General features: G+C 40.4%; 1 protein-coding gene across 1 annotated transcript in view; it reads left to right on the top strand.

The window, feature by feature from the left end:
* The window catches only part of Prex2 (phosphatidylinositol-3,4,5-trisphosphate dependent Rac exchange factor 2), a 292,170-nt gene that overhangs the window by 139,288 nt on the left and 128,401 nt on the right, over positions 1-24,481 (top strand). Inside the window, exons 19-23 of the mRNA XM_051159079.1 lie at positions 4,356-4,441; positions 8,390-8,526; positions 11,290-11,407; positions 12,278-12,462; positions 15,653-15,814. Of these exons, the coding sequence (XP_051015036.1) occupies positions 4,356-4,441; positions 8,390-8,526; positions 11,290-11,407; positions 12,278-12,462; positions 15,653-15,814 (688 nt within the window). The remainder of the gene's footprint in view (positions 1-4,355; positions 4,442-8,389; positions 8,527-11,289; positions 11,408-12,277; positions 12,463-15,652; positions 15,815-24,481) is intronic.

Genomic DNA, 24,481 nt, shown 5'->3' with positions numbered 1-24,481 from the left:
TGATGGTGGTGGGAGTGTGTGGTGCAAAGAAACTTCTCTACCTGATGGGACACTGAAAACAGAGAAATGGAAAGGCAAGAAGCATTCAGGAGAAAATACAACACTGAACACACCTCCATGGACCTGGTCCTCTATTTAGGCCCCATCTTCTATCTATTTATTTATTTAAAATATATTTTATTAATTTATTCATATTACATCTCAATTGTTATCCCATCCCTTGTGTCCTCCCATTCCTCCCTCTCTCCCATTTTCCCCTTACTCCCCTCCCCTATGACTGTGACTGAGGGGGACTTCCTCCCCCTGTATATGCTCATAGGGTATCAAGTCTCTCCTTGGTAGCCTGCTATCCTTCCTCTCGGTGCCGCCAGGCCTCCCCATCCAGGGGACAAGGTCAAATATGGGGCACCAGAGTTCATGTGAAAGTCAGATCCCATTCTCCACTCAACTGTGAAGAATGTCCTGTCCATTGGCTAGATCTGGGTAGGGGTTTGAAGTTTACTGCACATATTGTCCTTGGCTAGTGCCATAGTTTGAGTAGGACCCCTGGCCCAGATCTGCCCATCATAATGTTCTACTTGTAGGTTTCTAGGACCCTCTGGATCCTTCTATTTCCCCATTCTCCCTTGCTTCTCTCACCTAGAGTCCCAATAGGAAGTCTTCCCCTCTGTCCCATTATTTTCTATTTTTTAATCTCCTCACAATAACCCAGAATATTGTGAGTCCATCAAGATCTCACACCATCTGGAAAACTGGATCTCTCAGGATCCAATCTCTTCCTCAAAATGTATTGTCTGTCAGGTTCCCAGGACAAGTTTCTGTAGAGGGCGTGTCTCATTCAATCATAACAAAGGCATGCCCGACCTTCTATAGTACCTTATGATGTCCTTGATAATTTCCTCCATAAATTGACTTGAGTATAACAAGTAAGTATAGGTGTTTTTTCTTGGAGAATTTTCTGCTGTAACTTCTCAGAAAGTTCATGAAATGAAGTATCTTTAGCAGGCTGCTTGCACCATGGCACAGGCAGATCACCTTCAATGTTCTCCAGACTGGGTGATTATTTCTCGCTAATACAAAGAGGAATGGACATTGGGGAAGAGGTACTCCATGCTTTCCAGTGGATTTATTTTGTCTTAAACAGCAGTGACTTTCCCCTCCCTTAGGCTTCCAGGGTCACCTTGGGGGTGGGCATCATTGCATCAGGCCTAGAGAGCATAAGGCCTCAGGAAGAACTGTGTGGAAGTTTTGGTTGGGCTACTCATATTTTTCTTAAATTAGCTTTTTGAAATTTAAGTAGCATCCTGTTTGGAGAGGAAAAGACAAAATACGAGAAGCAAACACAACAGAATGTTCTTTGATTCCAGCTGTATTTTACACGTGATAACATCAAGGAATTTCTCCCAAAGGCTTTGCAGTAGCTAATTTCTACCAGAAATAGAACATTACTCCTGTATAATTTAAAAAATATTATTTTAATAGCAATGTGGTTTTCCCATTGTAAAAGAACATGATCTCCAAAGATCATGTTTTTATTAGAGTTTAATCATGTTTAATTAGAGGAATTCCAATTTCCCCCTTCAGCTGGATTTTACTGTGTGTACACATTTTGATTTTAAAGATGTATGGTAATGTTCTTGAGGAGTAGAAGTCAACTTCACATAGCAGAATTGTCAGGTGAGTAGACCTTACTCAGAGTGGGCAGAGAGGTGCTGAGAATTTCAGATAACCACACAGCAATCAAGTGCCCCCGCTTGGAAGCTGAGAGTTCGTTCAGGCTAAGTGAATTTCCATTTTCTGTACACAGAAGCAGTTTGCCACTTTCTGATTCATCCTCCGCAGCTCCTGTGGCCACTCTCTCCTTTCCTTTTCATTAGATTTAATTGTAGTGAAAGGACATGTCTCTTTGACAGATAATTATTACCGTTTGCTGTACAAGTGAAATGGATACAGTCCTGTACACCAGAAAAGATTGAATTAAGGATAGGGGGTGTGTTGGTTCTCTAACCCCTGTCACATATGTATGTAAATCATGCTGTGCTGTGTAACCTCATTTATAATAGCACTTTCAAACTTCCACTAGACAGGAAATTTGCATTTTTATCACTGATTGCTTTCCTGGGTTACATTGGAGGCTGCAGTGTCACACACTGCCCTCAGACCTAAATGCAAACGTGTCTTTCCAGAATGTTCCAGGTACAGGGTCTTCTTTGAGCTGCCTCCAACTGACATGCCTCTCTTCAGACCATCTGATGTGTCCTTGAAGAGCCGCTGACATTATTTCATAATTAACTCACTCTTTGAATACCACTCTTGATACTTGGGCATGAAGGGCTGTCCATCAAAATTTACGGCACTGTTTTCATTTTGTTTTGCATTCTACTATAGTTTATGATACTCATTTTATGCTACAATATTCTGCCCTCGGTAGAATTCTCTGCTCTTTAGGCTTGCTCTCTGATTTCTGGCTTCCTTCAGGAAATGCCTCCATTGTTAGAACACATCCCTCCCTGGTTTGCCATGACAACTCTCCTTCCCTTCAAATTTGCCTAGTTTGGGCTCATTTGGTGATGCTTCTCTTACTCAGGTTGTACCTCTTGATGTAGTATTCTTCCAGACAATCATTACATAAATGCTAAAGTTAATCTTATTCTTGCATGGCTCCAATGTAATTCCAATACACAGCTCTGTCCTCTATAACCTGTCCCTTATTGGTGTTGACTAGTGATGTTCCCAACCAGTAGAAGTGTATTAAGTGTGTGTTTTGTTTATATTATTATATATAATGTAATTTCGCAAGATACCCATTCCTTTTGTAATAGTAAACCAAAGAAAGATGCTTCTTTTTTCTTGATTATCTATGTAGCTCAGCAGCATTCAGGGCAGTTTGCCATTGGTAATGACTAATCTTGGATATCAACTTGACACACATGGGGAAAGAGAGCTTCAACTTAGGAATTACCTCTATCAGATTGGTCTACAGGCATGTCTGTGGGGGCATTTTCTTGATTGGTAATTGATGGAGGATGGTCCAGCCCTCTGTGAGCTGTGCCACCCTTGGGCAGGTGAGTCTGCCTTGCATAAGGAAGGTAGCTGGGCCGAAGAAGGCAATAAGCCTCAAAGAGACAATGTTTTGTGATCTCTGCTTTAGTTGCTGCCTCAGCCTTTGCCGTAGCTTCCCTTGGTGATTGACAGTTATTTGTGAGATGGAATAAATGCTGCTGCAACTTGCTTTGGGCCAAGTTTTTATTTCATCAACAGAAACTAACTAGGATAGAAATTGTATCTCTTTAATCATCATCAGCATACTAGGAATAAGTTTTAACAGTGATGATCTTTAACAGTTTTTGTGACATTTTTTTGCAATAGAGAATTTAAGGAGCTTGTCCAAAGCCAAGTTTACCAGCTACAAAGTAACAGCATAAGGGCTCAGGGCTAGTTAAGTTGTCCCCATTGCCTGTTCTTTTCCATGGATGTATCCATGTAAGAATTCATTCAGGGTGGACACTGTACAGCATCCCTGCTTTGCAACCCTTGCATTGGGGAATGGCTAATACTGTCTCCCTGGGCTTCCCACTCACTGGCATTCTCCAGGTTAGACCCTCTGCAATCTTCCAGTTTCTTCTGATATTGACAGCAGCATCCATCTCCCTTCTTAGGCTCCAGCAATAGAAGAATTCATCCGGGAAACAGTAATAGAGCAAGCAGGGAAAGGTCCAATTAGAGCAAGTGGGAAAACAAGAATACACCCAACTACACACAGCCTGAGCTGAGCAACAGTCCTGCCCATATGGGGCTTAGACTTCTCTTCCACCTGTTACCCCTTCTTCTGGTCCACATTTCTCACAATGGGGGGACCTTCCTCAGAAGCCCCTTTCACACAAAATTTTCTTTGATATAAGGACGTGAAGAAGATGCAAGAATATGTGTAAGAGGGTTTAGTGTCCAGGAGATTGAGAAGTCCAGTAGGGCAAAGGTTAGCAGCATGGCTCTTGCTCCCTTGTGAGGAAGCCTCAGCAGTTGTTTGAGCTGACCTAGCTGGAGTGGCCTCTGTCACTTATTGTTCTTAACATCCTGTTTTGGGAGCCTGAGCTGGGGAGCCCATCTGGACTCAAGTACCACCATTATATTTGCATCCTGTTGAGGGCCAGGAGCTGCCTCAGCTGGAGTCGCCACTAGCCCCTAGTTTATCTTACGTTCTTTCTTGGAGTGGGTGCTGTTGGTCAGTTCTTCCAAGGCTAAACCCTTGCCTGACATCTCAGGTTATATGCCTTGCCAGAATGAGAGAAAGCATAGAGGACTGTTATCAGAACCAACTGTGGAGTTACACTTTTTTTTTTTCTGGTTACTTTTAGGACAGTGAAGATACCAGACTCTGCAGATGGGCTTGGGTTCCAGATCAGAGGCTTTGGCCCTTCAGTTGTGCATGCGGTGGGAAGAGGTGAGTCCTTCCCCTTTGTGACAAACTGCATTCTCCCATGCTTTGGCTGCTCCCCATCCAACTGAAACGCATCTCATGGTGTTAGGATTCTCTCTTTTCACTCTGGTGGCTCACTGAAAGCACATTCTGAAAATAATACATTAAAAGTAAAACCTCCAAAGTTCAAACTGTGTGTTGTTGCTCACGTCTGCATTTCCAGCATTTGGAAAACCCAAGGCAGGTAGATTGCTTCGAATTTCAGGCCAGCTCAGTTGAGAATAAGATATTTCTCAAACAAAGCAAAGCACAACAAAACAAAACCCCATAACACAAAACAAAACAAAAATGAGGCTGGAGAGATGGCTCAGTAAGTGAAGTACTTGCCCCACAAATAAGAGATTGCGTGTACATACCTCTAACAATCACATTAAAAACAAAATGAAAAGAAGACCTTTGTGTGTCAGCAGTTACCTATAACCCCAGTTCCAGGGACAAAGAGACTAGAGACTTCCCTGGGCTTCCTGGCTGTCTCATATATCCTGATGGCAAATTCAAGGTTCAACAAGAGACCTGGCTCAAAAACTGAGGCACAGTGATCTAGAAAAGACACTTGATATTATACCAATCTTTGGCCTCCACATGTACATACATATGTACACATGTGTACACACATTCTCATACAACCCATGAATCAATCGATAAGTAATTAAATATCATCTAAAATTATTTAACATATTTATTATTGTTTCAAATTTAATTGAAGAATGACAACCTCAATTATGAATTTTTTGTATACTTTGGTATAAATTAATGATAATTTTAAGGTTATATATTTGTATTTTTCTTAGCAGCAAATACATTTTGGAGTTTTGTTCCATAATTTAAAAATGTGACTTTTCAGGCTTTGTAGAGAGCCTTGTGGTCTTGATACCTTGTTGCTAAATATTTCCTTCAACTTTTTTCTTTGAGCCCTCGGTTAATCTCATCATGAAGTTTATTCTAAATGAAATAGTTTTTAGTGACTAAAAGCATGCTTGTATTTTACTATACTTCTTTGAAAGCCAAACAAAAATACATAGCTTTTTGATATGTAATTTTAGTTCATCTTGACACCAGTAAAGGGGGTGAGGCAGAAGTTTCCCAGTGCTGCCTATAAGTGGCCTGGCTGCTGGAGCAAGAGGAGCCTTGGTGAACAGAGGAAGCCTCGCATTTCCGCCATAGAGGAGGTGGCTGTTCATAGCACTAAGAAACGCAAAACATCGCAGTCTGATTACTCAGACACACGGCAGGAGCATTTTGAAAGGGTGTTGCTATCAGAACCAAATTTATATTAGAAAATTAACCACTGTGCGTAGGATTAAAAAAATAATAAATCTTCCTTCAAAAAAAATGTATCTTTCAACTTAGATTTCCACAGTGGATGGATAAACGTTTAAAGCCTCTTTAATAGCTCTTTCAATACTGTAGAACAGAAGTGTACTGTGACTTCTCATAGGGTTTCTGCTTTCTCTAACTTGTAACAGAAGTTTGTCTCGTACTTGGGGACAGTCTTGTGGGGGCCTGGTTATGTAAAGCTATGGGCCCCATCATTATCTGAGTGTGTGTGTGTGTGTGTGGGAGGCACTGTATTCATGCTTTTTGTTTTTTTTAATGAGAAAGACTGGGGTGTTCTTGTGTCTTCCCATATATATATATATATATATATATATATATAAATTTTTTTTTAATCCAGTGATTCATTATCAAACAAGTTATGCCACAAGGAAGGGCCACTGTGGTCCTTCTTGCTAGCATTGCTGCTTCCAGGCCACTAGAGTTCAGCCTTGGATCAATCTAAGCATCTTCTTAGCCCTTTTTTTTTCAGAATAGCTGGGGAAAACCCCAAAATGAAACAACACAACACAAATCAACCCAGCAGCCTGCTAGAGTTATGGAGCCTGTGCCTCCTGGCTCACTGCCTCTGTCCTGCTGAGCCCTCGTGGCTCTTTAGCCTTCTCTTCACAGGATCGTGCTCTGCTGGTTCTCTCTTTGTCTCACACTTGCTTCCTGGCTCCCAAGATGCAATTCTTTCTTACATCACAGACACCCAGGCTCTAAGACATGTGTCCTTCAGCTTCCTCCAAGTATAATAAAGTTTCAACACCAGGGTCTTCACACTAGGCAGCTAGGATCCCTGGGAGAGGGGTAGCTCTGCGGCTTTTTCAGTCTGTTTCATCTGCATCCACTGCACCAATTCTTAGCTCACTCCCCCAGCAACTCTAAGCTTGCACACGAATAGAAGTGTTTGTACATCCAGGCAGCTGGGTGATTTTCCAACTAGAACATTGCTCTCTGCTGAAATGTTCCTCCTTGCCTAAGGCTCAATTCAGTGTGGGGAAAGCCATTTCTAAGAACGAACCTTAGGATGGAACAGAGAAAAAAAAAAGGTGTGTTCTTAAGTATAAAAGTTTTATTTGTTTTTTACATACACATTTATATTATTGCACATATATACAATAAACTACCTACAGCAAGAAGAATCACGACACAGTCAGGAATTATATAAATGTTATATTCTTAGTGTTTTGGTTATTTGTATTTGTATATGTATATGTAAATCAATCTCCATCACATCTCGTTATTATCAAATTTAAACATCTATCTAGACCTAAAAACATCTTAACCCTAAATAACTAAGCCTAATTGTAAAACTAAACTATCTGGTCTTCAATCCCATCACAGTCTTGAGAAGGAATAAAATTAATTACCTGAGTATACAGAGAAATATAGAAGTTTTAAAAAGTGTTTGTGATTTCTTTATGGGTGAATTGCTTGCAATGGAAAGCTTTTCTGCTATATGGTAAGTTTTAAAGACACTGGTATAATGTGTGTGTGTGTATGTGTGTGTGTGTGTGTGTAAAATTCATTAACAATATTTGTTCATGTTGTTTTGCTCAGACTCTATATTAATGGTTGGAAAATCTTAAGTCTCCAGTTGGGACATGTCATGTACCTATTTACATAGATACAAATGTACAGATGCATGTGCCTGTGCACACAAAATGACAGGATGATTGATAACTGCTTAATTCAATTGTTCACACATTCTCTGGTTCCCAAGCTCTCATTTATGTTCAAGCAACCACTTATAATTCCTAACTGGTTTGATTTTTTTCCTTAAGAATTTCTTTTTAGGACTAGAGAGATGATTCAGTTGAAGGGCTTGCACTGTTTTTTGGACATGAGTTTGACTCTCCAACACCCCCCTAAAAAAGCTGATTCAGCAGTGCTCACCTATCAGTCTAGCGTTGGGGAAGCAGAAACAGGATGGTTCATGAAGAGTGCTAGACAGCTAGGCTAGCTAATGACTTAACTCCAGGGTAGGTGGGAAAGCCTCACTCAAAAAAAAAAAAAGTGAAAAGTAATCTAAGAAATGCTCATTATTGACTTTTGGCCTATACATGTAAACACACACACACAGAGACATGAGCACACACATTGATGTACGCATACTCACTCATATGACTGTGCACACCTCTGTACACACAGAAAAAAAACTGAAAAACTTTTAAAGAATTGGTTTTTATATGCACATTAAATTATTGGTGTTTGAAAAACAAAAGTAATACTATCTCAGTATTTATGGATTATTTTAAACAAACTAAATAAAGTTCATTCTTCTGGTTTTTACTATATAGATTGACTAGACATTTGAAACAGAAACATCTGATTAGCAACGTAAGGGTTACTCAGTGATATTCCTTCAAAATAATCCTTGTGGGGGCAGTGGAATATTTTATTAATCTCTATTTTGGTCATTGGTAAAAAAGCAGAAAGACTGAGGGTCATTGTTATCTGAATTAGATTCATCAGGAACATTTTAGGTATGCTTTGAAATGTTTAAGATTGCTTCCACTGTTCTATGTTGGATACAGTTGAATTCTTTTGCATACATTTGATTTTGACGACTTTCCCCACTTGTATTCTAAGGCACTGTGGCTGCAGCAGCTGGCCTTCACCCAGGACAGTGTATTATCAAAGTAAATGGAATCAATGTCAGCAAAGAGACACATGCCAGTGTCATCGCACATGTCACAGCCTGCCGAAAATACAGGCGTCCAATGAAGGTATGTACAAGATTAGATTAACCGAAAACTTGCATGGAATATGTAGGCATGGCATAGGCTAATTCAGGAAAAGCTTTTGGTTTTCAATTCTGTTCCAATTTAAGCACTGCACTGTAAATCTCATTATGATGTTTTATCTTATCTGTTAATCCTAACTAGAATTGGCTATGTTTAAATAGTTGTGTTTTATCATTACGGTTTATTCTTGTAGCCTCATTGCTTGTTTAAAAACAAGTTCTGGGACATTTTCCTTTCTTCCTTCTGTCCCTCCTTCCCTTTCAAATCCCATTGTTCCTGAGGCCTGAAGCCAGGGCCAGGTGCAGACCAGACAAGAGCTGCCACTGAGCTCATCCCTCAGCCCTTATTTTTGATAAGAGTTAATCAATGTTAAATCTTTAGCTACGAAATGTTATCTTGAGATACTTTAGAATATATAGTGATCAAAGGTATTTAAGTATGCTCTTCATAATAACTCTTCTATTAAAAAGTATAGGCTGTCGGTTTTATAGAGTTACATTTTAGATATAGTTGTTAGGTAAGTGGATTTAGCTTTAAAATAAAATACTTGAACTCTGGTGCTCCATATCTGACCACCTCCTCTGGGTGGGGAGCCCAGACGGCACTCAAAGAAAGAATAAGCAGGCTACCAAGATGAGGCTTGATAGCCTACGACCATATAGTGGGGGAGGAGGTCTTCCTCGGTCATAGACCTAGGGGAGAGGAATAGAGTGAAAGCAGGAGGGAGGGAGGAACGGGAGGATACAAGTGAGGGGATAACAAGTGAGTTGCAATCTAAATAGACTAATGAAATAAAAAAGAAAAGAAAAAACCCAGAATATACTTGCCAGTGTTTGAATTTTTAAGCACTATTTTTTGATCCAGTAAATGCCATCAAAAGATGAAATTGGAATGTAATATAAGCAATTTTATTGTTGTCTGAATAAAGAGGGACTACTGGCCTGGTAGAGTGGAGTCTGGGGTTATCCAACTTGAGGAACCTCTGTGGGGGAGAGGCATGTGGGCTCCACACTGTGTGATGCAGTTCTCTTACTTTAGAGAAAATGATTTTGTGTCCAAACTGGGAAGGTGGCAGGCTGTGTCTACCAGATCTAGCGCTGCCATCCTGCAAAGCACTGACTCCACAGGGAAAGGGCTGATTTATTTTGCTTCCTAATGGGGTCAGAACTGAAATAGGAAATAATTAAAAGTTATGCACAGACTCTTAGGGATCTCTGGATGATGGCAGCTTAGGAAATATGTGTTGACCTGTACAATTGGATGTGACCTCCACCCCCAGACTCTGCTAAAATTAACCTAAGCCTTCCTCTTCCGTACTAGGGATGTACTAGGGAAACAAATCGATCCACTTGTGTTTTACTCCTTTTCACTTTCCACATCAGTCTCCTTTGAGAAGTCATGATCAGGAAATCATTGAGAGTCATAGTGACCTCACTGGGTACCACATACTGACAGGTACCCACTGGTGTGTAATGAAGGGCTCCCAAACCATGTGACCTAGGAAAGCACTTTCTTTCTCTGAATTTGACTGGAGGTGGCTTTTCTGAAGCTTCTGGTGTGTCTGTGTTCTACAGGACCTGCATGGGTACCCAGATCCCCTCTTTATGGCACCCAAATGTGTGTGCCAAGCTCTCTTCCTGAGCTGTCTGGAGATCTCTTACAGGATTTTCTTTTGTGCATAGTACCAAAGTATCAGGGAGGAGTGTTTCTTGCCGTGAACCTTCTTCCAGGATGATACTTGCCACTACTAAACCTCTGGACAAATTGGGTCATTCAGGGCCAAGGCCAGGGTCAGGGTGAGAAGGACCTACAGGAAGGCATGGATACTGTGGGTGTCGTTCCTGACAGCCACAGGAGTGTCCAAGTCAATTAGTATGGTTTTGTGTGTGTGTGTGTGTGTGTGTGTGTGTGTGTGTGTGTGTGTGTGTGTGTGGTGTTGGAGATTAAGCCTCGAGCCTCGTGCATGTTAAGCATGCCCCTATTCCTGAGTTCTACCACACCTACAAACCCTTGCTCTCATTTTAGTGATTTATAGCAGCACACCAGCTAGACACAATTGTGGAGCTGATTCAGGGAAAAATGGATGTGGCACATTATATTACACTTAAGTAATTCAGTTCAATTTGATTTATCATCATATTTATATACCTTAAAGTCGTGGAACCCTTGAAGCGTTTATTTGGAAGTTATTTTTTCATCTGTCTCGTTTCCCTGAATATAGATGAGTTATGTATTATATGAAAGGATGTCACATGACTTGGAAATTCTGTGCAATGAGAGATATTCTTCTGATTTCCACATTGGTTTGAGTCATATTACCATTAATATATTGTAATATATGTGTCTCTTAGAACCTTAAAATGGTGTACATAATTATAGATAATTGGTGCAGCAAATAATTTCCCATTAGCATTTGCTTATTTTAAAGTAAAATTTTTAATTCACTTAGAGATATATTTGGGATGCTTCAGTAAGACATTTGAGAACTGAATGCTATTTTAAAGAGTGCATCTTTAGCTTAAATATAGAGAGCACATCTGAAGATAACGAGACAGAAAGAGTTGGAGTGTTGAATCGTCATTGGCTGTCCTTTTGCGCATTTTATTTCTTTTTTCAAATTTCATTTGACTATAAAAATAAGTAAGCATGTTGTTCAAGCTTCTTTCTAAGGTGGGGCTATGAAACTAATACACATTCGGGCATCTATCCAGTATCTCTGAGAGTTTTCACTTCCCTCCCTTCCAGCAAGATTCCATACAGTGGGTCTATGATAGTCTTGAAAGTGCTCATGAAGACATGCAAAAGTCCCACTCGAAGCTCCCTGGAGACGAGGCAGGGGATGCTTTTGACTGCAAAGTAGAAGGTAGGTAGCTTTTTTTCTTTCCTCATGTACCTATGCTATCCTTTCCCATAGCACTTGTGTCTGCTACCAAGTACCAAGGTCTTAGATTTTTGAGCCGTGACTTGATACCAAATTTATATGTCACTTCAGACATGTAAGTAGTATTGGATTGTGGTTGACATGTGATAGCATATACGTTTTGTAAAAAGACTTTTGCACATTTGTGATTTTGTGTGTGTGAGTGTTTGCCTACATGTGTATGTATGTACATCAAGTACATGCCTCATGTCCATGGAGGCCAGGAGGGGATATCTGATCCATAGATGGTTGTGAGCCAACATATAGATGCTGGGATCTTAACCTAGGTTCTATGAAGGAGCAGAAAGTTCTTGTAACTGTTAAGCTTTCTCTCTAGCCCCTCGTATTCATTTTAAGTGAAAACAGACGCAGTTGCCTCTATAGTGTTAATATTGGTGTGAATCAGTATGTATGTGGTCCACCGATCAAAGTGGCATATCAATCAGACTGGTTAGGTTAAAGTGGCAAATATTTACTTTTCCTTAAAAAATGTTTGTTTTTAAAGCATTAGCAAGAACATGCCATTTATCATGTCTAACTTAGATAGCTATTAAAGAACTCTTTAAAATAGTCAGAGACTTTTTGGGCATAATGGTATGTGTCTTTAACCCCAGCACTTGGAGGCAGAGCCAGGTGGATCTCTATGAGTTCAAGGCCAACCTGGCCTACATAGTGAGTTCTAGGTGACCCAAGGCTACATGCAAGATCCTGTGCCAAATAAATAAATACATAAACAAACAAATTAACAAACACTCAAAATCACCTGATGGTGAGGAGAAACCATGAACTGGCTACAGTAAGATTGTATTCCAGAAGTCATCGACAAGCTCAACACCATGGCCATCGTGGACGGCGGGAAGGAGCATGTGAGTCTGACGGTGGACAATGCCCACCTGGAGCACGGGGTTGTGTATGAGTACGACAGCACGGCGGGCACAAAGTGCAACGTGGTGGAGAAGATGGCGGAACCCAAAGGCTTCTTCAGCCTAACCGCCAAGGTACGCATGGCCCTGTGACAGAGGGTCCCTCTAAACTAAATGTCCAACGTGTCTCTACTGTTTTATACAGAATAAATAGAGGCTATTCTATACTGCAGAGGCTAGCTCATTCAATTCTCCTCATTACTCACTCTGTATCAGGTTCTTCCTATGGATCATAGGAGCTGAGTGTTGCACTAGTTGAGGCTCCTGCCCAGACAAGGCTTAGCTGACATGGTAAAGGTCTTGCTGTATCTTTTATCATTGTTTCGCTCCTAATTCAGGCCAGATAACAGTTTTCAGATAATTTTCGTGATTGCTTTTTAAATGTACATTCTTTATGAGTACTTCATGCCATAAAATGTTAAAAAATTCAAATTCCATAAGTGCCAAAATGTTGGGAAACTTGGAAGCCAGTTTGTGAATAGAGTCACAGAAGTCTGTTTTGTTGTTGTTTGTAAATGCTGCTCTCAGATGGTCCTTAGGTAAAAGCAAGGTGGAGAAAGAGGAAGCATCTTTAAACCTGAATGGAAATGCCATGTACTGTGAAAGAGATCAATCTGCTAGCCCTTCTAATAGATCCAGATGTGCCCTCTTCACATCTGGGCTTTAGTGTTCCAGTTGGCTTTTCTATCATCCCGTGACAACTTTGACTTTACTAGTTAGAGAGTTAAGATAGAGTTTCTTGACCGATATTTTTTTGTTTTAATTAGTGTTTCAAATATGTATAGTTGAAATGCTACCTATAATAACATTCATTTAAGAAAATTAAGTAGGAATATTAATGTAGTGACCCAAAGGAGGTATATTTCAATAATCATGTTTTAATCTTCTAAATGTTAACTTAAAGCACACATTCTGATGTTATACCATTGTAAGTATTTGTATATTTTAAAAATTCTATCCTTTCTGAACAATATTGTCTTAATAACTAGGATCACATCAGAACTTAGGACCAGGTGATGATCATAAGTATGTCACTTTCATTCTTTAGCTAGTTCCACTTTGCAAAATCACATGAGTTTTTCTATGTGTGTGACTGCATAAGTTAGTGTGACAACTGAGTGTTACGTCAGACATCCAACAATCCCCATCACACTGTTGATGAGAAAGCTAGCCCTGATGTGTGCAGACCTGTGAGCAGATGATCCTGTCCTCCACATTCAATCAGTGTAACAGGGAAGCAGAGGTAGAAAAAGGCAAGATGAGGAGAGCATTGGTGCATCTCACACATTGTAGAGTGTTAGGGAAACCCCAGTGAGTTGAGGTACAGAAAGATGCTCATTGCATGTGTATGTGCTCACACAGAGCCTTAACTTGACTGCAGTACATAAAAGATCTGTTCATTGAAAACAGCCAGAGCTCAGACACTGGATAAGGACCACTTTTTTGCACTAAAAATTTTTTTTTACTTTATTTTTAATTTTTTAAATTTGTTCACTTTACATCCTGATTGTAGCCCCCTCCCTCATCACCTCCCGATTCCCCCCTTCCTCCCTCCTCATACCCTCTCCCTCCATCCCCTAGTTCTCAGAACGGGGAGCCCTCCTCCTCTAACATTTGGCCTCCATCTATCAAGTCTCATCTGTACTACCTGAATTCTCTTCCTCTGTGGCAAGGCTGCCCTACCAGGGGGAGGTGATCAACATTGCTGGGGGGTGGGGGTGGGGACAGAGTCCATGTCAGAAGTAGTCCTTACTCCCCATGTTGTGGGACCCACAAGGAGACTGTAGTGCCTATCTACTACATCTGAGCAGAGGGTCTAGGTCCACATCATACATGGTCCTTGGTTGGTGTATCAGTCTCATTGTAGTTTGATTATCCTGTATTATGTGCCTAATATCCACTTATGAGTGAGTATATACCGTGTGTGTCTTTCTGGGGCTGGGTTACCTCACTCAGGATGGTTATTTCTAGTTCCCTTCCTTTGCCTGCAAATGTCAAGATTTCCTTGTTTTTAATAGCTGAGTAGTAGTGTATAAATGTACACAGTTTCTTTATCTATTATTCACTTGAGGGACACCTAGGTTGTTTCCAGATTTGGGCTATGAATAAAGCTGCTATGAACATAGTTGAGCAAATGTCCTTGTATGGTGGAGCACACTTTGGATATATACACAGGAGTGGTGTGACTGGGTCTCGAGGTAAAATCATTCCCAATTTTCTGAGAAAGTGCCAGTTTGATTTCCAAAGTGGTTGTACTAGTTTGCACTCTTGCCAGCAATGGAGGTGTATTCCCCTTTCTCCACATCATCAGGAGCATGTGCTGTCACTTGAAGTTTTGATCTTAGCCATTCTGACAGGTGTAAGATGGACTCTCAGGACTACTTTATAATATACCAAGATACCCCCTCTTAAAGGTTAATATGAATTCCTTTTATTCTTTTTTATTATTGAAAGTAGATTTCTTTCGTATGATATATTTTGATTAAGGGTTCCCCTTCCTCAGCTTCTCCACATCCTCTCTACTTCCCTCCCCCACCCCCTAATTCATACCCTTTCTTTCTATTATTAGAATACAAACAGGCATTGATGGTTATAATGATAGTGGTGATGAAGATGGTGATGATACAATCCAGAAAAGGACAAAACAAACAAACAAAACAAAGCAAAACGAAAAGAGGCAAACAAATAGCACTAGCAACACATTGAAATGGTGGGGGAACACACATTCTCACATACAGAAAATCCATGAAAAAAATTCAGAAACCGTGGATATCTGAGTTAATGATCTATGACTAAAAAACATTTTATAAGGCCTAGACAAAGCACTGTGGAAACTTTTCATTTATCCAGATGCTCAGCGGGCAGCATGATGTCTGAATTCTCTGTGGCATGTCTATGTAACAAGGATATCAATGCTTTCTCTTAATTTGTTGTTGTTATTGCTTTTGCTGCTCTACCACAGAATTAGGCGAGGGGGGTACTCTAAGTGAATGTCTATGACAGATGTTCAGGAGAGGTGTACCCACATCAGAGTGAACTGATTTATCCAGCAGGAAGTCTTTGAAGTCTGCTTGGCTCCCTGAACAGGCTTTTATCATCCTGAGAAGGCAAAACCTTAGATTCCAAACAGACAGGTTAAATCAGTTTTCATGCTGTGCCTCATGGACCCTTAAACCCAGGCAGCTGCAGTGCTAACCTAGGGAAATTATATGTGCTCTCTTTTAAAGTTGCCTTTCTTTTCTTTTGTGTACATTTATCACTACAGATTCTGGATGCCCTAGCAAAAAGTGATGAGCACTTCGTACAAAACTGCACCAGCCTTAATTCTTTGAATGAAGTGATAGCTGCTGACCTTCAGAATAAATTTAGTACCATGTGCAGTGAAAGAATTGAACACATACACCACAGAATATCCAGTTATAGAAAGGTAAGTTGTCTGAATTTTACATGAAATTGTTACAAAAGTTACTGTTTGAGTGACATTTAAATCACTTTCTAATATCTTCTTTAAATATGTACTAGTATTCCTTTATTGAAATAATAATATTTATATAATTTTTCTTGATCAATTGTCTGTTAAGGTAAGAAAATGTAACAAAATGCTTGAGACCAAGTAGTTTGTTTTTTTCCCTTGAAGGTCTTTGGCACATATATTATAGTTTCCAGTGTTGTATGAACATGTATGTCTCTGTGTTTATTTGTGGTTTTTCTTTGGCTCTTTTTCTCCTGGTGGTTTGTTTGTTTCATCTTATTCTGGATTGTTGGCTTTTATTTTATCTTATTTTCTTTTTTATTGTTTTCATTTTATTTTTTAGATGCTTATTTGCACTCTAATGAGAAAGAGAAAGAAAAGGTGTGGATTTGGTGGGTAGGTAGTCAGGGATCTGGGAAGAGTTGGGATGGGAAACTGTAATCAGAATATATTGTATAAAACCTCTATTTCTAATTAAACAAACAAACAAACAAATGAATAGACAGAAGATGAAAAATAGACAAGGAAAAGATTCTTATGAAAATAGATCCCAAGATCCTATGTAGTTGCTGAAATTGAATGCTATATCTGACTTTCTGAGTCATAGCAGCCTAAATGAAAAGGGGAATAATCTGCTATGTACTTATCAAAATCCCTATGTATGTGTATGTATTCATGACTGTCTTACTTAAGGTTATTACTGCTGTGATGAAATACCATGACCAAAAGCAACCTGGGGAGGAAAGGTTTATTTGGCTGCTCATCCTTGAAGGAAGTCAGGACAGGAACTCAAACAGGAACCTGGAGGCAGGAGCTGATGCAGAGGCCATGGAGGGGTACTGGTTACTGGCTTGCTTCCCATGCCTTGCTGAGCCTGTTTCCTTGTAGAACCCAGGAACACCTGCCCAGGGAAGGCACCACACACAATGGGCTGGGCCCTCCTCTGTCAATCATTAATTAAATAAATGCCCTACAGGGTGGCCTACAGCAGATCCTATAGAGGAATTTTCTCAATTGAGGCTCCCTCCTCTCAGATGACTTTAGCTTATGTCAAGTTGACATAAAACTAGCCAGCACCATAGCCTGTCTTGGGCTCATTTTCTAAGGGAAATCTTTCATACCAGTTTAATTTTGCAGAATTCATACTTGAACACCGTACTGGTATCATTTGTAACCCTCTCTTCCTATGCTTCCCCTATTTCATCTCAAATTTATAACACTCCCGTGTGTGTGTGTGTGTGTGTTCATACGTACTGAACCCATTTAGCCAGCGTTGCTTATACATACATGTGTTTAGGGCTGATGTTTTGGTATTGGATAATCTATCAGGTAGCTTGTCCTTGAGGAAAACTGTTTCTCCCTCTGTCTGCAACCATTGATGGCCCTTCATCAAGGCTGTGGCCTTGTGAAATTTCTCTCATCCACATTGTTTAAGCCACCATAGTGTTGAGCTGTCATGAATGGGAGTATCCCTGTCATATCTAGGATACTGTCTAGCAGCAGATTTCCTATTCCTCGGGCTCTTAGAATCTTTACTCCCTCTCTCTGTGATGATCTCTGACTCATAGACATAGAAGTTACACTGTAGATGTACCAAATGAGGCTGGGTCCCCATGGTCACTTATTGTTTTCATTTTTACCAGTTGACACACCAGGTTTTATAGAGGCAACACCAAGAAGTATCATAGGTGGTGCTCATAAACAGGCCTCTGCAAAGAGTTAGTGAAAATGAGTGGATTACTTTGTGTGGCAGACACTCTCAAGGCATAGGTCACTGGCTCTGTCTTCCATAATAAAATGAAATCAAATTTGTTGTAAGATGGGCCAGGAAGAAAAGGACAATACTTAGCAGCATGGCACAAGGAAAAGTTACTTGGGGATTCCTGTCCTCTCACACTTAGCACCTAATTGAAAAGAAAGATCAAAATATATGAAGTGAGACTAGCCATGCCACTTTCACCAGCTATGAGTCCCACCAAGATGACCAAATGCTCTGGCAACACACTTCCTGTTTGTATGAGGTGCTGACTAGAGCCCTGTAAACCCACACACCAGTTTTTGGCTGTCTATTAGAGGCATCAGGCAATGTGTGAAATGATTTACAGAATTATTTTTACTTTTGTATGTATTTGTGGGGTGTGTGTATGTGTGTGTGTGTGTGTGTAGGGGCCCGAAGAGGTCATTGGGTCCTCCAGAGCTTAAGTCACAGAGGGTGTGAGCCACTGATGTGGGTGCTGGGAGCTGCTCTGGGAGAGCAGCATGATCTCTTAATATATGAGCCATCTCTCCAGCTCCCTTTATACATAATTTTACCTGGAATTATTACCAGGAATAATATATTACCTGTTTCATTGATAAAGTAAATGAAGTTCCAAGTTGTCAGGGAACTTGCCCAGTGGCACACAGCTGGCACCAGCACTGGTGTTTGAAGCTTGCTTTTTTTTTTTTTTTTTTCTATTTTAACCGTTGTTCTAGTTTGCTTACATAAATTTGATACTGTGTTATCATATACAGCTTATATGATAAACTGCATTGTTCAGACTAAAAGAACAATAAGAACTCTGTACAAAACTAATCACTGGTTTGAATAGTCAACAATTGATAGCTTTCATGATGAAAAGACATGTGAGGTGGAGTGTGTATACTGGCTGGTTTTATGTGACAACTTGACACAAGCTACAGTCATCAGAGAAAGGAAGAAGATTCAGTTGAGGAAATGCCTCCATGGGATCCAGCTGTCTTGCTCAACTTTGATGTGATAACTTTGGTTATCTTATTTTATATTATTTAAAAAGAGAGAATGAATATTATAAGAATGAGACTGGACTAATTGATAGAGAATCTGGGTTATTGCCTGGCTTAGCAGTGGGAGTCTGAGTGATTTGTAATCAGAGTAGAAAAGGAATGAAATCACATTTTTTCCAGTGAGTGTTCTGTTTAGAATAAGGCAGGAATGTAAAATGTTCTTTGGTGAGAATCAGAGTGGAAATGTTTCTGGTCTTTTCAAAGTACATGAGTTTAAAATATTCTGTGTTTATATAGGAACAAACGGGTCTTGTGACATTTTAAGGTAGACATGGCCAGCTTAGTAGGCAATCATCACAAAAGATAAAACTCCTATCACTGAATTACAGACTGCATTGTGATATTTGTCACTGGTTGAACTGCAAAGTTCTATGCATGCTGAGTCTTGTCTTGCTTCTGCCTCTAGGAGATAACTCTTGCCTCAGGTCATTCAGCTGAGGCGATATCTGAATGTTCTCTCACTTTTATTTTTAATCATGAAACAACTAGTCTGGCAAGGCCTGATCACTGTATAAACTGTGTTCATTGTCATCTTACTTGCCTTTAAATAAACTTAAAATAATTGGCTTTTTCATTATAGGAAGATGTAAGGTTAGCATGGAAATATGTCAAGGACCATCCCAGTTTCAATGGGATATAGCTAATTCTAGCAGCATAGAAAAGATTAGTTCACTGTACCTATCACGCTAGACAGCTTTAATTCCCACATATTTATTTCGAAGCTATTATTAGCAACATTTTTTTCTTCCAAATGAAGGGTTCAACATGCTTCTTTTTGTGAAATAAAAAGTATCTTCAGAACTCATAGTTCAAGGTCTTATTAGGCATTATCAGAGAAGCTTTCCCCGGAAGCACATGCGAACAAATACAGAGATCCACAGCCAGATATTTTACACACATACAGACACACACAGAGACACACACACAGAGACACACAAACACACCACACACACACAGACATACACATGGAGGGTGGGGGTGGAGAGAGAGAGAGAGACTCTTAGGAACATGCAGCCCTAAATGGGATGTCTCCTTCAAATCCCTCCCCTGATAGCTCAGAAAAGTCCTCAGAAGAGGAGGCAGAAAGAGTGTAAGCACCAGAGAGGGAGGAAGTACACTAAGAAAACAAAGCCTTCTAAATCAACATGATCAAAGTTCATATGAATCAGGTCTTCTGCATGTATATATTGTGGCTTCCAGTTCAGTGACTGTACAGGTACCAGAGCATGTGAGTGAGCGGTGCACTGATTCATGTGCCTGCTTTTGGGCTCATTTCCTTTCATAGGTCCGTCTTGTCCAACTTTGATGTGATAGTTTTGGTTTATATTACTATATTTTATTTTATTATATTGAAAAGGAGTGAACGGAAACCCAGCCACTAAGATAAGGGCTAACACCTGAGCTGTTTTTTATACCTCCTGGGAGAGGAGTCAGTTTTCTCTAATGGACTGGCACTGCCTATAGCAACCACTCCACAGCAGGCCTCATGTCAAGGAGTAGTTGGCTGACATATAATGGACTCCACAGTTGTGTGTGTGTGTGAGAGAGAGAGAGAGAGAGAGAGAGAGAGAGAGAGAGAGAGAGAGAGAGAGAGAGAGAGAGAGAGAGAGAGAGAGAGAGAGAGAGAGAGAGAGAGAGAGAGACAGACAGACAGACAGAGACAGAGAGAGGGAGAGAGAGAGACAGAGACAGAGAGAGGGAGACAGAGAGAGGGAGACAGAGAGAGAGTGCAAACGCTTTTATTGAGTTACAGTTTGGTGGTTTTTAAAAAATTCTTTTGTGGTGTTTTTGCTCTCTTGGCTTTGCAGGGGTGGCTTTTGTTGTATTAGGTTTTTGTTTTTTGAAAAAGAACTTAAAGTTGGGTAAGTAGGAAGCATAGGGGATCTGGAAAGACTTGGAGGAGGGGAAAATATGATCAAAATATATTTGAATTTAAAACATTTATATAATAATAAAGAAAAAAAGAACTATCCATGGAAACTAAAATCTTAGGCTGGATTTATTTTATTCTGACCCTAAACATTTTCAATTATAAAACTAAGAGCCTATCAATTCCAGTAGCTTCTATAGCCAAGGTCCTGAGACCATAATAGGATTCTTACAGGCACCACATGTGTTTCTGTCCATGGAAAAGACAAGGCTGAGCATCCTGGACAACTGAATGAATCCTGAGCAGGAATTTATTCTCTGGGTAACACAATTGTGATTGGTTCAGGTGTAAAGCTATGCCTTGCTCTAGAAACACAGTCTTCTTATACAGTATGGTGAACCCTTCTAACACTACTGTCACTGTCTTGGTTGAAATAATCAGACTTATGGTGAGTATTGGGGAGTCCTTTTTAGCATCCTAGAGGTAGTTCCTGCTTAAACAAAAAAAATCATGGGAAGAATTGGAAAGCTTACTTGATTCTTTCTTCTACTTCACTTACTACATATAATCTTCAAACTGACACAGGGATTTGGGGAAATTATGTGTAAATGTCTTCATCTTCCTTTTCTAGAGGATAATTGAATACAAAATTTTCTTCCTAACTCTGGGGCAATTGAAATGGGACACATCTGCACAGTAATAATTTACTTTTGTATTATCTCTTGGTTTTAGTTAAGTAGCTATATTGAATTTAAACAGAAATTACCTTTTGTGCATTAAAAAAAAAAACCTGAAGTTCCATGTCCATGAACTGTACATTCTGTCAGTTTACAAATACTCCTTTATTTTTCACCTGTATCAAGAATGGGTCCTTCCCTGCTGCCCATGATGGCACACGCCTTTAATCCCAGCACTGGATGGAAGGATCGCTGTGAGTTGGAGGCCAGCCTAATCTACAAAGCATGTCCAGGACAAGGGTACACAGAGAAACCCTGTCTTGAAAAACCAAGGAAAAAAACTGTCATTCCTTTCCTTCCCTTGTCCTCTGTCTCCTCTTCACCCACTGTTTCATCATCTCCCTCCTGGAAGGAGCCTTCCATACCTTTCATTGTACCGTTTATTTTCCTTTCATCCTCAGCACTCTATACCTGGGCTCAGGTTCCTGCCATGTCAAAGAAGTGTCTGCACGTGGTCACAGCCCCCTCACTGTCCTCCTTACCAGGCTTTAACAGCACCTGGTACAGCTGACCTGGTATAGAAACCAGCAGTTCTCTGGACCCTAGACACTGTTTCTCCTGTTCTTTCTGACCCTTTCACTGATAATCTCCAGGCCTCAGGTCTTGGTGTTCTTTCACTCTGCCTTCCTTGATAACCTCAGTCTCCTTCTCTACTGGCTTCTTCCAAGGAAATTGATAAACATCTCAGACCTTACATGTTTTCTATAAAGTCCCCCTCCCCCCCCCCCCCCCACAATGTGCCCTGTCTGCTGTCTCCTCTGCCTCAGGATTACACTCCGAGAAAGATGGTATACTGCATCTTTCCACATCTGTGTTTCCACATTCAGAGAGTCAACCAACTGCAGATCAAAAGCATTTTGAAATATAAAATAGCACAAGATTTAAAGAGCTTTATAACAGATGATTACATAGCATTTACGTTGTTCTAGATATTATTGAAGCAATGTAAGGATTGTTTGTGTAAGTACTGGTGAGAACATTCTGTAGGCTAAATGGAGCCTGTTAAGCCTCCGTGGTAGACAGAGAATACTGACTTCTGCAAATTGTCTTCTGACCTCCAAATGCATGAGAATGTACGCATGCATACACGTATGCAGGCATGCACACACACACATTACTAACAAAGGAATAAATGTAAAGATTAAAAAAAAACAAAGTCATATGTAAGTGCTGTGCTACTTTATATAGGAGATTTAAACCTCTTTGCTTTTCAGTACCCCTATCATATCCTGGAATCAACCCCCTGCAGAGTCCAATTCTAATTCATCAATACATGGATAAAAGTGGCAATGAATTCAGGTTTTGCTATTCCACAGTAGCTCTGATAGTCTGTCCTTCAGAGTTCACCCCAGACCAGTATATGTCTTTATTGAAAATTATCAAATTTCACTTGGGAAATTTCACTCTTTCTCCTTTCTTAGTAAACTCGGTGGCTACAGTGCTAGGCAGGTGGAGGTTTGCTAGCACATGGCACAGAGTATGTTCTTCCATATGCCTCACAGTTAGTTCACAGGCTATATCATCCTTGTTTCTGAAAATACCGTGAAGTTCAGGGGTCTGGTGTCTGGATACATACTATTGTACCCACCTGCTGTGGTAGCACCTGTGATGGGGAGATGTTCCTGTTTCTTCTCTTTGCTTAAGGTTATCTGCCTCAGTCCAAGCTCTGATGCTGTAACTGTGTACTATAGACTGGGTGGCTACTGAGGAATAGATGCTATTCACCTTCACTTGCTAGGCGAGGACCACGTAACATCTGGCCAGCATCTGGTTAAAGGTAAAGGGCCATGTTGAAAGACAGAGCATGTCAAGGAGAGCTGACTTTTATAACAAGACCAGAGGCAGAGAGAGAGAGAGAGAGAGAGAGAGAGAGAGAGAGAGAGAGAGAGAGAGAGAGAGAGAGACAGACAGAGACAGAGACAGAGACACAGAGACAGAGACCAAGATACACAGACAGAGACAGAGACAGAGACACAGAAGCAGAGAGATCCAGATCTCTTCCCAGAACAACATGCTCGTCAACTCAGCCTGAGGACCTCTCACTAGGCCTCACCTTTCAAAGGTGCCAGCACTGGCCTTCTGGGCACAAAGCATGGAAGCCTTGAAGACACAGGTCTTCACACCTAGACCATAACATGTATTTGACACACACCTCAAATTCATACTAGACATCCCAGGATGGGAGACAGTGCTCATTTCCTGAAGCTCTTGCCTCTTAGGATAGACTTGGCAGAGAAGCTTCATCCAGGATACTTTTGAACTAGTTCACTCTATCACAGAGCTATGGTGTCTTTCCAGATATGTGCACAAGAATTTGCATTGTGATAGGAATCTGAGAGTCTATCTTACTGTCCCCAACCCTGCCATCTCTTATCATTCTAGTACCTAGTCCCACTCCTACCCACTTCATTGCGTAACCCAGTCCATCACCTCCTCAGACTCTTATCAACATTTCTGATCACCTAGCTTTTACATCTAATATGTGTCTGTTACACACACATCATTCCATATATGTATCCTTGTGGTCCATATGATTAATCTCAGTGGTTGTTCTGTATAGCGATGTGTGCAGTGTTTACCTGTTCCACTCCTATAGTGTTTACTTCATGGGATAGAATATGTGTCTCCATTGTTTAGCTCAGAGGCCCAGGCAGATGATTCCCTCATGGTTTCTGACTGGATAGGGAATGGGTTGAAAGACAAGGCAAGAGAATCTTAACCTTTTCCTGAGGTTGCTGTTATGACACAACAAAATTCACTGCTGTGCCTCTCTGTGCCATACAGTCTCAGCTACGACTTTAATCTTGAAACAGTAGTAGAAAAGAACTTGGGGTTGAATTTTTGCATCTAGCCTCCCTCAAATCCTGGACCTGTCTCAGCAGGAAGTTTATTATTAAAGAGAGGTGCTAGATCCAGAATCCCTTGAGTCCCTTAATTCTTCTCAGTGTACATGGCCATCAAGTTCTGTGGTAATCTTGTTAATAATTTCCTGCATTTCAGGCCAGTTTCATTCTGATTGTCACTGTATTGCTTGACTGACCTATGTAGCTAGATATAGGATATAAATTATATCAAGAATTTTGTAATCTGATTTCTTTTTTTAAAACCCATAGAATATGGGAGTATGTTTTAATTTTAATCCCAGGTAAGGGGATATGGGGCTGCCTCACAGCAGTTGAATATGATTTGCCTTGTGCTCTGGCAGGGGTG

The sequence above is a fragment of the Acomys russatus genome, chromosome 2, assembly GCF_903995435.1.
Source record: "Acomys russatus chromosome 2, mAcoRus1.1, whole genome shotgun sequence".
Lineage (NCBI taxonomy): Eukaryota > Metazoa > Chordata > Mammalia > Rodentia > Muridae > Acomys > Acomys russatus.
This window is presented reverse-complemented; position numbering and strand designations above follow the sequence as displayed.